This window comes from Hyperolius riggenbachi, chromosome 12 (assembly GCF_040937935.1).
Source record: "Hyperolius riggenbachi isolate aHypRig1 chromosome 12, aHypRig1.pri, whole genome shotgun sequence".
NCBI lineage: Eukaryota > Metazoa > Chordata > Amphibia > Anura > Hyperoliidae > Hyperolius > Hyperolius riggenbachi.
The window spans coordinates 70,809,915-70,825,614 of NC_090657.1; the positions used below are offsets into that span (position 1 = coordinate 70,809,915).

General features: G+C 42.1%; 1 protein-coding gene across 1 annotated transcript in view; it reads right to left on the minus strand.

The window, feature by feature from the left end:
* Positions 1-15,700, minus strand: part of LOC137542031 (fer-1-like protein 4) — a 262,988-nt gene that overhangs the window by 160,231 nt on the left and 87,057 nt on the right. Inside the window, exons 4-8 of the mRNA XM_068263629.1 lie at positions 12,650-12,749; positions 7,716-7,807; positions 5,105-5,149; positions 3,865-4,014; positions 232-289 (exon numbers count right to left, since the gene is read on the minus strand). Coding sequence (XP_068119730.1) covers positions 232-289; positions 3,865-4,014; positions 5,105-5,149; positions 7,716-7,807; positions 12,650-12,749 — 445 coding nt within the window. The remainder of the gene's footprint in view (positions 1-231; positions 290-3,864; positions 4,015-5,104; positions 5,150-7,715; positions 7,808-12,649; positions 12,750-15,700) is intronic.

A 15,700-nucleotide genomic window follows, 5' to 3' on the forward strand; every position in this document is an offset into this window, starting at 1 on the left:
CCTCTCCCAAGGTAAGTACCCCCCACGGGACTTTTGTTTAATACAGAGTCTCTTTAATGATCCATCTCTGGTGCTATCCCTTAGTGCTGTAATCAGGCCTTTGTCAGAAAATCATTTATTGACTTAGGTGAAAACTTAGCTGTTATTTTCTCCTGCCAGCCCGCAAGCAGTTAAATGGTATATAAAAAGTATTGATTGTATAGTTTTACATAATACAGTACAAATACATACCTGAAAATTTCTTGGCTTTGGATTGGCGATATGATCTCTAACAGGAACACTGCATCGACTGCAAGAATGAAATATAAATCTGTGACTAACGGATATGCGCTGTGTATTCACTCTCAAGCAAGTGACATTAAAAAATGTTCATAGTCTTTACTTTTAAGATATGTTAAAGGAAATGAATATGGACATTACCATTATGATCATTTTTTAAAAATATTTTATTGAACAGAGTATAAGCACAACCATGGGTATAACTTCAAATCTTGTAGCCCCCCAGCAAACTTTGATGGGGTCCCCAATATTCACACCCTTTCCCTTGCCTACCCCTGGTGACCCTTACAGCCTGGGGGCCCATCTTGCCAGAGTCATAAAACAGGTGTTTTCATCATGATCTTCACACCCATAACAAGTGTAGCCACACAACACCTGATCTGAAGGCTGGACCCCTTTATTGGAGGGAGTGAAGTAGTAATTAGGGCCCCCTTACAGCTCTGCCCCCCCCTCCCCCGCCCCTCCGAGGTCACAGTGACTGCTACCCTGTAGCCCCTGAGTACAACTATGACACACAGAACATAGCCTTTCGAGATAATCCAATGTTACAAGAACTTCTTCTCAACATGTGTCACAGTGATCAACAGGACAGTTTCAACAAACAAAACAAAGAATAAGAACCTGAAAGAACAAAGAAGAAGAAGAAGAGAAAAAAACAAGCAGATGGAAGAAATGGAAAATAAGTAAATATAGTTACTATGGCCATGCTATTTATGCCCTACCTCATTGACAGATGTTTGAGATTATGGTCTATTTAAGTATGTAATCTAAGGACGCCAAATTTTCTCGAATAAAGTTTACTGACTGCTCTGTATGTTGACCATCTTTTCGCATGTCATAAAATTTGTGACCCTTTTGTTTATCATGGGGTCCCCCAGCAAATCTTTGCCCCCCCCCCCATTTTCACACCCTTTCCCTTGCCTACCCCTGGAGACCCTCACAGCCTGGGGGCCCATCTCACAAGGGGCATAATACAAGTGTAATCTTCGCACCCATAACAAGTGTAGCCACAAAAACACCCACTTTGAAGGATGGACCTCTTTATGGGAGGAAGTGAAGTGGCAGCTAGGACCCCCTTACAGCTGAGACGCATTGCGGTTGCAGGGGCTGCTCCCCTGTAGTTACGCCACGGCCTTGTTTTTAACTTCTTTAAATATAACCCTTGTTTTTTTCCAAGCATTATGATCATTTTTTAATGTTAATTGGCTGGCCGTTCGTCACAAACATGGAACAAGCCAGTGGGTAGTGGAATCAGTGTGAACTCAGAACCTCTGACGCTCCCAGAGCCAAATTTCAACATCTCAGGAACCTATGGCCCATATGCAATTCAATTTATCTCCTGAATTTTCTCCTTGGGGATAATTTTTCATCTTCTATTTAAAATAACTTTTTAGTACTTTTCAACTGAAAAAGTACCAAAAAGTATTTGAGAAAGCACTGTCAAAATTATGTTGAGTCTTTTCTTGCTTTCTGGTGGCTTAAAAGGCATTTTACTGACAAATTTAAAAATATCACCTAGGAGAAAACTCAGGTGAAAAAGTTAATTGCATATGAGTAGAAACACCTTGGCCCATATGCAATTAACTTTTTCTCCTGAGGTTTGTCCAAAGTGATATTTTCAAACTTATCAATAAAATGCCTTTAAGTCACCAGCAAACACAAAAATGCTCAAAATAGTTTTGGTAGTACTTTTTCACCGACTTTTTAGTATTTTTTCAAATGCTCATTGATGATGAAAAATGATCTCCCAAGAGAAAACTCAAGAGAAAAAGTGAATTGCATATGGCCCCTTCTGTCTTAAACTTAGTCATGTTCCCATGCATGAAGTGTACTGAACAAATATGGTTTAGAGCAGTATGAAGGGCATACTCACAACCCCAGATTGGCCTTCAGACAACCACTGTGTAGGTGGGAAGGGATTTTGACCTCGTCCCATGTAAGTTTTTAAACTTTTAATGCACTTAGGTGCCTCCCTCCTACACCTCAAAACAGAGCTTTCCAAAATCAATCAGAAAATTAAAATCACATATTTCCCTAATTGGTTAAGGTGCTATTCACATTTGTCATTGCGAATTCCCGCCTACACTAATCTGGGTTTTGTGATGCGGCAGGGTGTTTTTTTTTAATTGTTCGTGTGCGGTTTTGTGATTTTTATTTGCGTTCATATGTTAATTTTCTGTGACTACAAAATGAATTTCATTTAATTTACATGGATGGGTATCAGTAATTAGCTTCAAGATCATGCACTTTTTTGTGGAAAATGGGATTTCTTTACATTTCCATTGACTTGCATTAAAACACGTATCGTAATTTTAATCAAATTTTTACATGTGAATGCATGAAAAATGTGATGCCATTGAAATGCATTAGATATTCGTCAATCGTGATTTTGGAAAAACACATGTGAAATCTAGTTGCATATTTGGAGTTCATAAATAAAATATATTGACTGTGTTTACTACAGGTTGGAGGAGGTAAGCCCACCACTACCTCCTCTATTTATCAAGAATTTGTTTTTTTTTAAGCTCATTTAGCTTCCTTTTATCCTTTTGGCGCCTCTGTTCTCCTGCATGGTATACCAAGTCGCTGGATCTGTAGCAGATAAATATTGTGAACTCTCTACTCCTGTGCTAAACCTAGTAATTTAAGTGCAGCAAGCGCTGCCATAGGCCATAATGTGAATTACGGCAATAGCGGCGCTCAGTCAGTAATCTGGGCACCATCAAAAGACAGAGCACAAATTACTCTAAAAACAGGGTAAATTCAGCCACTATCAATAGCTGGAAGCCGAATTACGTCTTTCCCCAGTGTCCATGGCAGCCTGGAGGGAGAATAGTAATTAAAAGAACACTATCAATGCCCAAGTGTTCTAAAATGACAATGTACAAATAATGTCTAAGTAGCTGTGTAAACATTTTCCTACTTTTCATGTTAATTATCAGAGGCAAAAGTTGTAATTCATTGTGTGTAGACTTTAGCTACGTTTGGAATGTCTCATTTGCATAAGTGAATCTCTGCAGTCTGACATGCTAAGAACAACAGTGTAATATTGATGCAGAGTTATATGAAAATGCTCTGGTGTCAGGTTTTACACTCAATTACAAATGTTTATGTTGCACATAAGATACAGTTCCTCTGCTCTCTGTGAGAGAAAGCTCTGCCTGTCTCTGACAGAGCTCTCTGCACACACAGGGTCAACAGATGCACTGTGAGGGAATTCCCCCCTCCCCTCATGGCTCACTCTGGCGTCAGAATTACAGCAGACTGCCATCAGAAAAATGTGAAAGGAGTTAGATAACAATAAACAAATATATAAGGATTTAAATGTATACACCAGTACTTAGCAGCACTTCCCAAACATTTCCTATCTCAATTGAAAAAAACATGTTAATAAATGGTGTTCCACCGAGGACTTTTGCAGGAGAAGGGTGAGCAATTTTTTGGCTTTACCTGGCACCTGTACTACATGTACACCTGGTAATTGCTTTACTGTCCATGGTATAGATCTGTTATTTTACACAACATACTTCTGTAGTTTAAAATAAGGAGCACATTACATCTTCCCCGAATTCCAGACACAGTTACCTCAATACAGGAGTGAAGGTGATCCCAGAAATTTCCATTTCCGACTCATCATAGGAATCATCATCATCATCATCATCAGATCCTTTCACCAGCTTCCTTCCTATGCGGGCAGCATCAATGTCTTTCTTGCGAGCAATTGCTGCCTCCTCTCTGTAGATGGGAGGAGGATATAAGTAGCTCAACACATAATCAATACATTTTGGAAAATTCTAGTATCAATCAGGAGGATAAGTAATTATATAAATGATCTATAGATCCAAGTGATGAACCAAACGCTTATTCCATGGAACAGAAGTGTTTGGAACTGTAGTACAGTTTGCTTCCTGTCCTCACTGGTTTCAGCTGCTGGATAAGTCCATCAGGTGTGACTATATGACACTCTCACAATAAGGTCTGATTCATGCTGATTTGTGAAATGTGATCTTGCCACACAGTTCAGCCTCCAATCTACCAGCCAATGAGCACCTTCTGATTGCAGTTTAATGCAGGCAAATGGCTGTGTTTTTAACCATATGGGTGTTGGCATTCCACAAATGTGTGCAATTACATCACAACAAAAAAAATGCCTAGTGCCACATTTCAGAAGGGCTGTTAGTTGTGCCCCCACGGGATGCCCACTGCATATGCACCTGGCAGGTACACCAAAGCAGCACGACAGACAGGGACTTTTTCAATTGCAGAGAACAAAAGTTATTTTAAACGGATGATGAAAATTATCTCCTAGGATTATCTCCTAGGAGAAAAGGTGAATTGGATCGGGTGTACTGCGTCTTACTTGTTCAAAGTATTGCCCCAGGAATGTAATCAATAGCTAAAAAAGCAGTGGCATAGGAGCTTTGGGCCCAAGTGCAAGTTTTACATTGGGCCCCCAAGCACTTGATACATAACAATTGACCCAAAACTTGCCAAGGAAAACCCACAGTGTCAGAGATGTAAGAAGGGGATGGGGAACAGTTTGTTAATGATTATTACTATTCAAAGCATCTATAGAAGAGATTATTACCAGTGCAGGACCAATAAAGAGCGAATACTGCATGTTGAGGGTGGGGCCCCGGTGCGCTTGCAACCTCTGCACCCCCTATTGCTACGCCACTGTAGAAAAGGCTGATTGTTATTAACCTGGCCTATGACATTTTATGACGTAAGCCTAGCATTAGGGCAGTTTCATAGCAGAGTTTCATTTTATTGCAATTGCCTATTTGTAATAGGTTCTCATTTCCAGTCTCTGTGTCCTACTTACTCATTCTCTTCCTCAAAGCCCACATTCCGGATAATGTAAGCGGAACTGTAAAAAAAAAAGGTGGAACTATAAGTAAAGTATGTTGTTTTTGTACATGTAAAAAACAAACACATAATTAGTAATATAGGCATAAAATCATGAAGCTTCATAGCAACATTTTCTTGGAGGTTCCAGACCTAGGAATGCTTACAATGCTACCTCCTCCCCCTTATTACTATGCAGAGTGTTCAGCTTCCCTGCAGGCTCTGCACTTGTGTTATCTCACTGATTTTACCACCCAGAGGAATGTTAGAAGTCAATACAAACCTCATGCAGATTGCTTACAATGCTCCCTCCTCCCCCTTATTACTATGCAGAGTGTTCAGCTTCCCTGCAGGCTCTGCACTTGTGTTATCTCACTGATTTTACCACCCAGAGGAATGTTAGAAGTCAATACAAACCTCATGCAGATTGCTTACAATGATGCCTTCTCTCCCTCATTACTATGCAGAGTGTTCAGCTTCCCTGCAGGCTCTGCACTTGTGTTATCTCACTGATTTTACCACCCAGAGGAATGTTAGAAGTCAATACAAACCTCATGCAGATTGCTTACAATAATGCCTTCTCTCCCTCATTACTATGCAGAGTGTTCAGCTTCCCTGCAGGCTCTGCACTTGTGTTATCTCACTGATTTTACCACCCAAAGGAATGTTAGAAGTCAATACAAACCTCATGCAGATTGCTTACAATGATGCCCTCTCTCCCTCATTACTATGCAGAGTGTTCAGCTTCCCTGCAGGCTCTGCCCTTGTGTCATCTCAATGATTTTACCATCCAGAGGAATGCTGTTACATATAGAAGACGATACAACCCTCATGCAGATAGTGTCCTTGGTGGATATTGAACCCAGAGGCACTGCTCTGCCTCACTGGATGCAAAAGCAATGTTTCAACAAATATAAAAAAAACAATAACAAAAAAACAAATATAAAAGGGTTGAACTGGACCTCATAATGAGAATGTCCTCCCTGGTCTGGTAACCATGATGGACCAAACCATCTGTAGTGTAACCCTTTGTTCTTTGTGTGGGCTCAAAAATCTCTCCTCTTGTTTACTTTTATAGCATTAGAAAATGTTTGACCGTATTCAGAGAAGTTAACTCAACCAGTAGAAGTGGCAGAACAGGTGCTGCTTCACTCACCTGTTCTCAGCGTTCCAGAAATTTGATCTCCATTGACCCATCTAGCGTCCTGTATCCATGGCTACAGTGGTGCCTCATGTGACCTGTTACGTGCTGTCGGGTCACATGAGGTACCACTGTAGTCAGAAAGGAAGCAGGACTTTACATGTAGCTGGTGATCCCATCGCTAATCGCACCGGTGCAGCACATACCCGGCATCTGGGGGATCGCATGCTGCGGGCCAGGAGGGAGGAGATGCCGTCTTGGAGGAAGAAGGAGGAGATAAGTGTAGTGCCAGCGCCTGCAATGCACAGCCCGATGTGTCTCTCCTCTCCAGTCCAGCTTTGCACATACACGTCATAGGTGGGTGGGTGGGGAGAATTTGCGTCCTCACAATGTATTGCTTTGGGCAGCCAAAACGTCTAGAACCGGCCCTGCCCCCCCCCCCCCCCCCCCCAATTTATGTATGAAGGGACAGCATTTGGCAAGTACATTTGGATGAAGTGAGCATATGCATAACTTGAAAACTCTGTGCAGCTGGCATAAAATTATTTAGCGTTCTGTACTTAAAGCACACCTGAAGTGAATCAAAAATGTAAAATGAAAGAAGATTTGCGCAAGCACTTTCTTTCACTGGACATGAACTGTTCAGAAATCACACATGCCTAGCTCAGATGTTCACAGCCCAATGAACTTCCAAGACATTGTGAACAAAAAATGTAGTAGAATGGGGGAATGGGTGGGACCTGAAGACAACAAGCTGCAGAAACAGGCCATTTCTTGAGTAAATGCTTCAGCCCAACAGGATTTTGATTTTAACATTTTGGCAAACTTCAGGCGTGCTTTAGGCAATTGACTCACTTTTTTATTGGCAGAGTTATCACCAGAGGATTGCCTTTGAGTTGGAAGCTATAGAGTCAGGAGGCCTTTATTAGTTATGCCCGGGAAACCCATCATACCTGTAACTTCAGTTGGACTTAATAATTAAAGGGAACCTGAGGTGAGAGGGATATGGAGGTTGCCATATTTATTTCCTTCAATAAAATAATATGTGATATAAATAATACCACTTGCCTGGCAGCCCTGTTGATCTTTTGGCATAAATAGTGTCTGAGTCAAAACCCTGGAACAAGCATATGCCTACTCCAATAAAACCTGAGTTAGCTGAGTCAGAGTACCTGATCTACTGTATGCCTGTTCAGGGTCTATGGCTAAAAGTTTTAGAGACACAGAGTCAGGAGGACTGCCAGGGAACTGGTATTGCTTAAAAGGAAACAAATATGGTAGCCTCCATATCCCTCTCACCTCGGGATACCTTTAAGTCCGATGTGACCTTTCTACAAGTTGAAAATATTAGTTATTTATTGGCTGCTTTAGAAAAAACAGGGCTCTTTCTATTAAAGAAGAAAATCACTGAAGGGTGCAGGATAATGTCTCCTTATACTGTACTTGCCTGTCTTCTACAGATGCGAAAAAGTCATCTCCCACCCAAGAACCAGCAGCACCATCTGGAGGCTGATAACGAATATCCAACTCAACAAATATCTGTAGAGAATAAGAGACACCAGGGATGACACAAAGACCTGTCATAAGAACTTGATAGTGATAAGCTACAAAGTAAAAGGCCCATTTATTGTAGTAAAGCTGGCCACTAACGGTCCAATTTCTAGCGAAAAATCGTTTGAGCGATCAGAAATTCTGATCGGAAGTGAAATATTGTAATACATCGTTCACTACACCATCACCGAAACCAATCTTTGCTTCCTATCTATCACAACCAACAAGAAAATCCAAATTTTGGTTTGACGAAAATTCATTCGGACAACATTTTTTTCACTCGTCCATAATCGATTGTGTCCACCAATGGAGATTAATAACAACCAATCCGATCAGAATTTCTGATCGCTCTAACAATTTTTCGCTACAAATTGGACCGTTAGTGGCCACCTTTAGGGCTCGCAACCATCAGACACATAGGACACTATACAGTAAGGGCTGAAGTCCACTGAGAATCGCTCTCAAACACACTTCGCACAAACACACTTGAATTGGGACTCAATCCCTTGGTGGATAGTTTTGGGCCCTATGCTGTACAGTCACATTACCAGCCTGCAGGGTAGAAAAATGTATGTTGCTGGGGGAAAGGGGAGGGATGAAGAGTGGTGCAGGATGCAATAGCTTCCCACCGGTGGGGTGAGTAGGGAAGAACAATGCATACCTCCCAACTTTTAGAGATGAGAAAGAGGGACAAAGTCCTGAAAGAGGGACAAAGTCCTGAAAGAGGGACAAATGAGGAGGAAAGAGGGACAGGGCTCCCAAAGAGAGGCTGTCCCTACGAAAGAGGAAAAGTTGGGAGCTATGGAACAATGGACTCAGGGATCACCTGAGCATCACTCATCCACCCCATCCCCTTTCCATAAATCAGAAAATGCTGTCTAGCAGTTTGACAATACAACAATCATTCCCAGGACATTCCTACAATGAGCTCTTCAGGGTGACAATTATTGAAAGCGTGTGTGTAGCTTTACACGTTAATGATGCACTGTTCACAAGGTTGAATTTTTACTTTCTTTTGGCCCTATGCCAAGTATGTTGGGGCTCCCCTTCCAAGCACGCAGCACCCCTCCCATTCCATGCGCATCATCAACATACTGCTGCCCCTCTCTTTCATGTACAACTCCCTTGGTCATCAGCTTAAATGTTCATGTGCTGCATCACATTTTCAGCCTTCTTTTTCATTATGTAGCAGTCTCTATTTCATTGCCAGATGCCCCCTTGGGTTGCAGCTGCCCTAGGCCCGTGCCTTTTGTAGCCTTCCCAGAAATCTGGACCTAGCTATTCACAGAACCAGAACTCACAGAGTTCTGCTCAAGTTTTACTGAACATAGAGATACATTCTATATCTTGTGCATTCCTAAGAAGCAAGGTGACACCTCTTCTTCAAACAGCTTAACCTGAATAGCAGGAACACGTTCACCTACCAACCAGACCTTCCATGAGACCTATATACACAAAGCACTGCTGTTTATTTTATAGATGTGCCTTGTTCTAACATCGTAACACCAACATGAGCGCAATAACAGCAGACTGCCATAATCATCCTGCTCAATATAATAGCCATCCGTGTGGCAGGCTGTTAAAAGGTTAAGTCAGTCTGCCTGACTAATAGTGAGAGCGTGAGGCAGGTGAGGATGGGCTGTGCTGCTATGTGGGAGAGAGCTCAATTACCGCTCAGTCACATGACTCTGATGAGTCATGGGAGAAAGGGACAGTCACTTAGAACTCCTGCGTGTGATGTCAAGGCTTAAAGGAGACGATAATTAGCTGCTGCTGCTGCTTTTGCTTCCTATGTTTAAAGGGAAATTACTTTCATTTTTTTTTAAAGTATACCTTAGTCAAAAATTGTCTAGTAGGGTGAATTCACGTACATATATAATGGGTGATAATAAGACTTGTCTACCATGCATTTCTCTTTTTCATGGCAGGTTGGGTTTTTAATTCATATTTGAAATCTCTAGCCTTTGTGCCTGGTCACAGGAAGTGTGTTTCCTTATTTAAGTTCCCCCGACGTATGTGAGAATGACTCTTGGTTCTCCTGAAAAATTGCCTTGCTTCCAACTGTCAATTTTTCATTGCTGATTTTGAAAAGGAACTTTAAGCCAGGATTGCACTTCATCCCAATCAGTAGCTGATAGGGGGTATCAGTACAATACAATTCGACCTTGTGTATAAGTCGACTCCAATATTCAACCCTCTTAAGCTAGAATGTTTTTATTGACTTAAGTATAAGTCTACCCAGAAAAGTTAATGGCTGCACTTGGGGCCCAGGAGAGGTTGTTGACTGCACTGCATACAGTATTGCAGTCATCACCCCTTCTGTCCCTTAATTGCAGCCAATACCTCCTCCAGGCCCCCAAGTGCAGCAATTATTCACTTCCCGTCCTGCAGCCCAGAATCTGCCATTAGTATAAAAGATTTTGGCTAGGGTTCAGGATGTATAGATCAAATAGTAGAAATTTATTGATAAATACAAAAATGACACAATTTCATAGCTTGATTGCATGCAAATATCAGCTTCATAAAATAACCAGTAAAAAACTTGCAGAGTATCTAGGCACCAACAATGAGATGCTCTAACCTTGACAGCAACTATCTAGTCTAGGCCGACATCATGCGTCCATCCATACATCCATACAATGGCGCCCACTCACTCCTAAGCGTTGCTCAACTTAATTGCAGTGCGTGATGCTTGGAAGGCTGCTCCCATAGGGGCCACTGAGTCCACCTGCACAGCAGCGATATTCAATTAGATAAACAAAGATCTCCACAGGGATAGGGAATAGTTTCCAAATAGAAAGTCACTCTTACCACCTCCGTTGTAGCTTGCTGTGTGGGTACCCACTTGATGATACTGCACGGTGTCCCATATGGTGAGAGGACAGCACAGTCCTCCAACTTGTGTTGAGCGTATGCTCAGGCAGTCCCTCTTAGAGCGGTGGCCGGGGTAAGATATGCCCAGTCAGGGTAATACCTTGGTGCTGCGCCTAAAAGGCAGTATCAGCTGTCGGCTGTATTCCGCTGCTCCAAGCCGCAATCGGCAATGGCGGCACGCATGGAGTGGTGCATTGGCGGCTCCAGAGTCGGTAACATCCGCTAGTATGGATGTGACGTTTACGTGGTGCACTAGGCTCCGCCCATCGATGCGTTTCCCGCCTCTTACAGGCGATTCGTCAGGATGTACTGCCCAGAATCTGCCCCCTGTGCCTTTCCTTGTTAATTGATGTGGCCAGGACTTTCAGACCTGTGTTTTCTTGGCATTTCCTTTATCAAGAAAGTGTCACTTACCACTGGGTACATTGCTGCAGCTGGGAATGTCACTAATAGTACACACATTACTCCGTGTGCCAACCCCTATACTTATATTAAAGCGGTATAAAACCCTGACACAATATTCAATAAACATGTTTTCCTACTTTTTATATACCATACGGTTATCATATTTGCATTTGTGCATACGTATTATTATTCATTTAGAAAGTATACGTTCCCAAAAGTACAGTTTTTTGCTTTGTGAACTGACTTTGCATTTTATTAATAACTGGTTTTATTCATTATGTATTGAAGGCAGAAATACTTTGAGTGTCTGTCTGTGGCCACCAGCTCCCGCACAGTTAGAGAATGTGTCACATTCCTTACTTGATACATTTAAGTAAACACAACATAACATAATCTATACTTCGGATGCGTCCACATTTAGAGCACTGAACTTTCCAGCCCTGTGTGTAACCCTTTGAATGCTGGTCTAGTAAAAAAAAAAATGCTGGTTGTATATAATATGTTGTAAATAATTTTTTAGAGCAAAGAAGAAATGCTGGGTTTGATTCTGATTTAAGTTAGTCAGACCTACATTTCTAGACCTATACTCGAGTATATATGGTAAATGGGGCACTTAGCTTTTAGGTAACAACAGGAGTTCAATAAGTTAAGTAGCGGTCTGGGCCCTGGATCAATATCTTGCAATTTTATAAGATATTGGTTGATTTTAACAAAAAATCACTCATAAGCATCGATTGGATAGGACGGAAGATGAAGGTAGATCCCTTGCAGGCAAAAGTGACAATAGATCGAGAACCAACAGCATTTCACTGCATTTAAAGAGACACTGAAGCGGAAAAAAAATATATGATATAATGATTTGTATGTGTAGTACAGCTAACAAAACACTAGGAGCAGAGACATACCGGTAAGTCTAATATTGTTTCCAGTACAGGAAGAGTTAAGAAACTCCAGCTGTTGTCTATGCAAAAGAGCCATTGAGCTCCACGACTTTCAAAGTCGCAGAAAGCTCTGTCTTCTGAAGCTTATTATCTCAAGTGTCTGACACTGTATTGTTTTTTTTCTCTGCAGAGGACAGTTCAAAAGTTCACTAGCCTGCTCTGTAAAATCCTTTAGAATGCTGAGTAGTGAGTAAACTGCAAATATTAGAGAATGATGCAATGTTATAAAAACTATATAACTGAAAATAAAAATATGAGAATATTTTCTTTGCTACTAATGTTCTAGTAATTATCTGTACTATACAACCTATTCATTATATATATTTTTTTTTCCCTTCATTGTATCTTTAAGAGTGCAACATTGCAATTCAATCCATTTTCAATAGATTTCCTGCTGGAAACTACTGAAAAAATATTAATGTGCAGTGTGTAATAAGAATCGATTCCTTCCTGAATCGATTGCTTTTTGAGAGGAATTGTTCATTTCCCACATCTATAAGTGGAAATCTATTAGTGTATGACCAGCTTTAGACCCTCAAACAATTACTTGCGTAAGCCTCACAGTTTATCGCTGTATACCGTCTGTGAATTTTAGTGGAAAGAGACTTACCCCAGTGATGCTATAGTTTTTATCCACCAGCGCTTCTGTGAGGATCAGCCGCCCACTCTTTGGGAGATGCTGAAGGCTGATGATCAGTTTTCCCAGCAGCCTAATAGGGAAAAATAGGCACATCACTGAGAAATAAGAAGACATACACATATCTTATATACACTGTAACCACCAAGCTGACATTCTTTTGTTTACTTAGATCAGGGCCTGTTCTCTCATAAACAGGGCTGGATTTACCATAAGGCACTGTAGGCATGTGCCTACAGGCGCCTAGTGATAGAAAGGCAGCTCACTCTGCTCCTTGAATGCCTCCCTCCCTCCTTCCCTATGCAGAGTCCTGAGCAGAGCGTAAATGAGAGGTTACTCACCCGACTCTCAGCATTCCACTGATGTGATCTTCCTTCAATTGGGGACAACTTAATGCTGGGTATCTTTGGCTACCTAATACTAATGGGCACCTTTAGCTACCTATCACAGGAAACATAATTAAGGTAGAAGTGGCCGCTGGGCCAGCCAGCACACTTGTGGTGCGGTTCAGCGAGGGTTTGTAGGTTCATGGAGGGCAAAGTCTAGTGTGCCAAGACTTTGGTGCCTATAGACTCCTGTGATGTAAATCCAGAGATTAGAGGCAGCATGTTTGTACTGTGTTTACATTTACAGCATACAGTCAGAGTAGGAGGAGAAGCGAGAGGAGAGCGAGGTGAAGAGGTTATCATTGGGGAAGAGCAGCTTGTTGTGCTGTGTGAGGAGTCTGATAGTGAGTGAGGAGGAGGGAGGCAAGAGAGCAGCAGTGTTTCATTTGACTTGCAAAGCAGAAGGGAGGAGGTGGCACTGCTGTCCTGACTGAGGATTAATGGAGTGACTGAGGCCGAGCAGTTTGTTTGTCACAGACTCACAGCCAGCCACTGTGCTATTGTGTTGAGCTGCAGCATGTCATGTGAGAACATTAAATGAAGCAGAGTAAATTGTCGGGTGTTGTGCGAGCATTCCAAATTGGGAAGGGAGGGCACATCCTCACAAGTTTGCCTCAGGCAGCAAAGAGTCTAGAACCGGCCCTGACTTGGATCCACTGTTCGAAAGTGGAAAACACAATAAATAAATGATCCAGCAATAATTGGGTACTTACTAGTCCCTGGTGACTATTTGACAAATGATGTTCTGTGGTTCTCCATTAAGGCAGTCAAACATTTCAGAGATCTTGCCCTCATGTGATATTCTATTATTTGTTTTGCAATAATGCTTTTGTTTGTGTTTTTGGTGCTTATCATGTGTGATCCTTCTGCCTGGCTCTCCCCCACCACCCTCCATGAAGTCCTTCTTGATGCTGTTTAACGCACCTGGAATGTTTTTTTTTTTAAACCACTCTGCAACCGCGTAACGCCAATCATCGGCCGCAGAGTGGCTTCCTTGTTCCTCAGTCACGTCGTATGGCATCATCTCGAGAGGAGCAAGATTAGACGGGAGCTTGCACGAGCTCCCGTCAGTAAACAGAGCTGGGTACAGCGATCAATCTGCCAGCAGCTGGTCAGCGCTGGTAGGCTGGTTATTTCTGAAAATGTAATTTAAATGTTTCTATAGTGCTGCCACCTTCCGCAACACTGTACAGAGTATAGACTTGTCACTTAACTGTCCCTTTGATGGGCTCACAATCTAATACCTGCCATAGCCATATGTAAGTATAGTGTATTGTATGTATCGTAGTGTAGGGCCAATTTGGGGGAGAGATAAAATGTTTTATTAAAAAAAAAATACTAATAGCAGCAGCAATCAAATCGCACCAAAAGAAAGCTCTATTAGTGGGAAGAAAAGGAGGTAAAATTATTTTGGGTGCTAAGTTGTATGACCGAGCAATAAACTGTTAACGCTGTGAAGTGCTGAATTGTAAAAAAAAAATGGCCTGGTCACTAGGTGGGTATAAACCTGTGGTCGTCAAGTTGACCTTCCCGTAACCTCCCAACATAAATCTCTAGCTGATGCATGACCCTAACCTCCCCCCTCCCTACATAAATCCCTAGCTGATGCCTGACCCTAACTTCCCAATGTGTATCCCTAGCTGATGTTTGACCCTAACCTCCCAATGTTAATCCCTATCTGATGCCTGACCCTAACCTCCCAACGTAAACCCCCTTCTGGTGCCTGACGCTAACCTACCAACATAAATCCCTAGCTGATACCTGACCCTAACCTCCCAACGTAAATCCCTAGCTGATGCCTGAACCTAACCTCCAAATGTAATTCCCTAGCTGATGCCAGACCCTAACCTCCCAATGTAAATCCCTAGCTGATGTCTCACCTTAACCCCCCAATATAAATCCCTAGCTGATGCCTGACCCTAACCTTCCAACGTAAATCCCTAGCTGATGCCTGACCCAAACCCCCCAATGTAAATCCTTAGCTGTTGTCTGAGCCCTCTCACAATGTAAAGGCCTTTCTAACTACTAACCCTAATCTCCTAACCCTAAAGGTGACCATACACTTATAGATGGACATCATACATTTTTTTTATAGATTTCAGCATTACATCAATTAAAAATTGCACTGTTTGATATAGTTCAACCCTATATAGTGCAACGCTATGGCCTTTGATCTGACGATGCTTCCAGTCCGCTATCTGTCGATCAATAGTTTCCATCCAGTGCTATTGACCAAACAATCGATCTGCCACCTGCGACATTGATTTCTAGCAGATTTGATTGAATCTGTCAGATATCCACGGGAAACATTATAAGTGTATGGCCACCCTCCCCCTGTCCTATACCCCAACTTTAATCCATGGAAAATAACCCAACCTCTAACCTTAATGAATAATCTAGCACTGGCAGTCAGCTGTAAAATAACTGCACCATATGCTGCTGCTAAATGTTATCACTTTGCCCAGTAGCTAGAACTTGGCTGAACAATTTCCAAGTGCCTATTCCCTGTGTTAGAAATTTACACTGGCTTCATAGTAATGCCCAAATCACCTCTGAAGTACTGATGGCCAGTTACACCACTTTCCCCTCCTCCTTCCATGTTCAGCCCCTCCTCCCATGTGCAACATCCTCCCCTGGC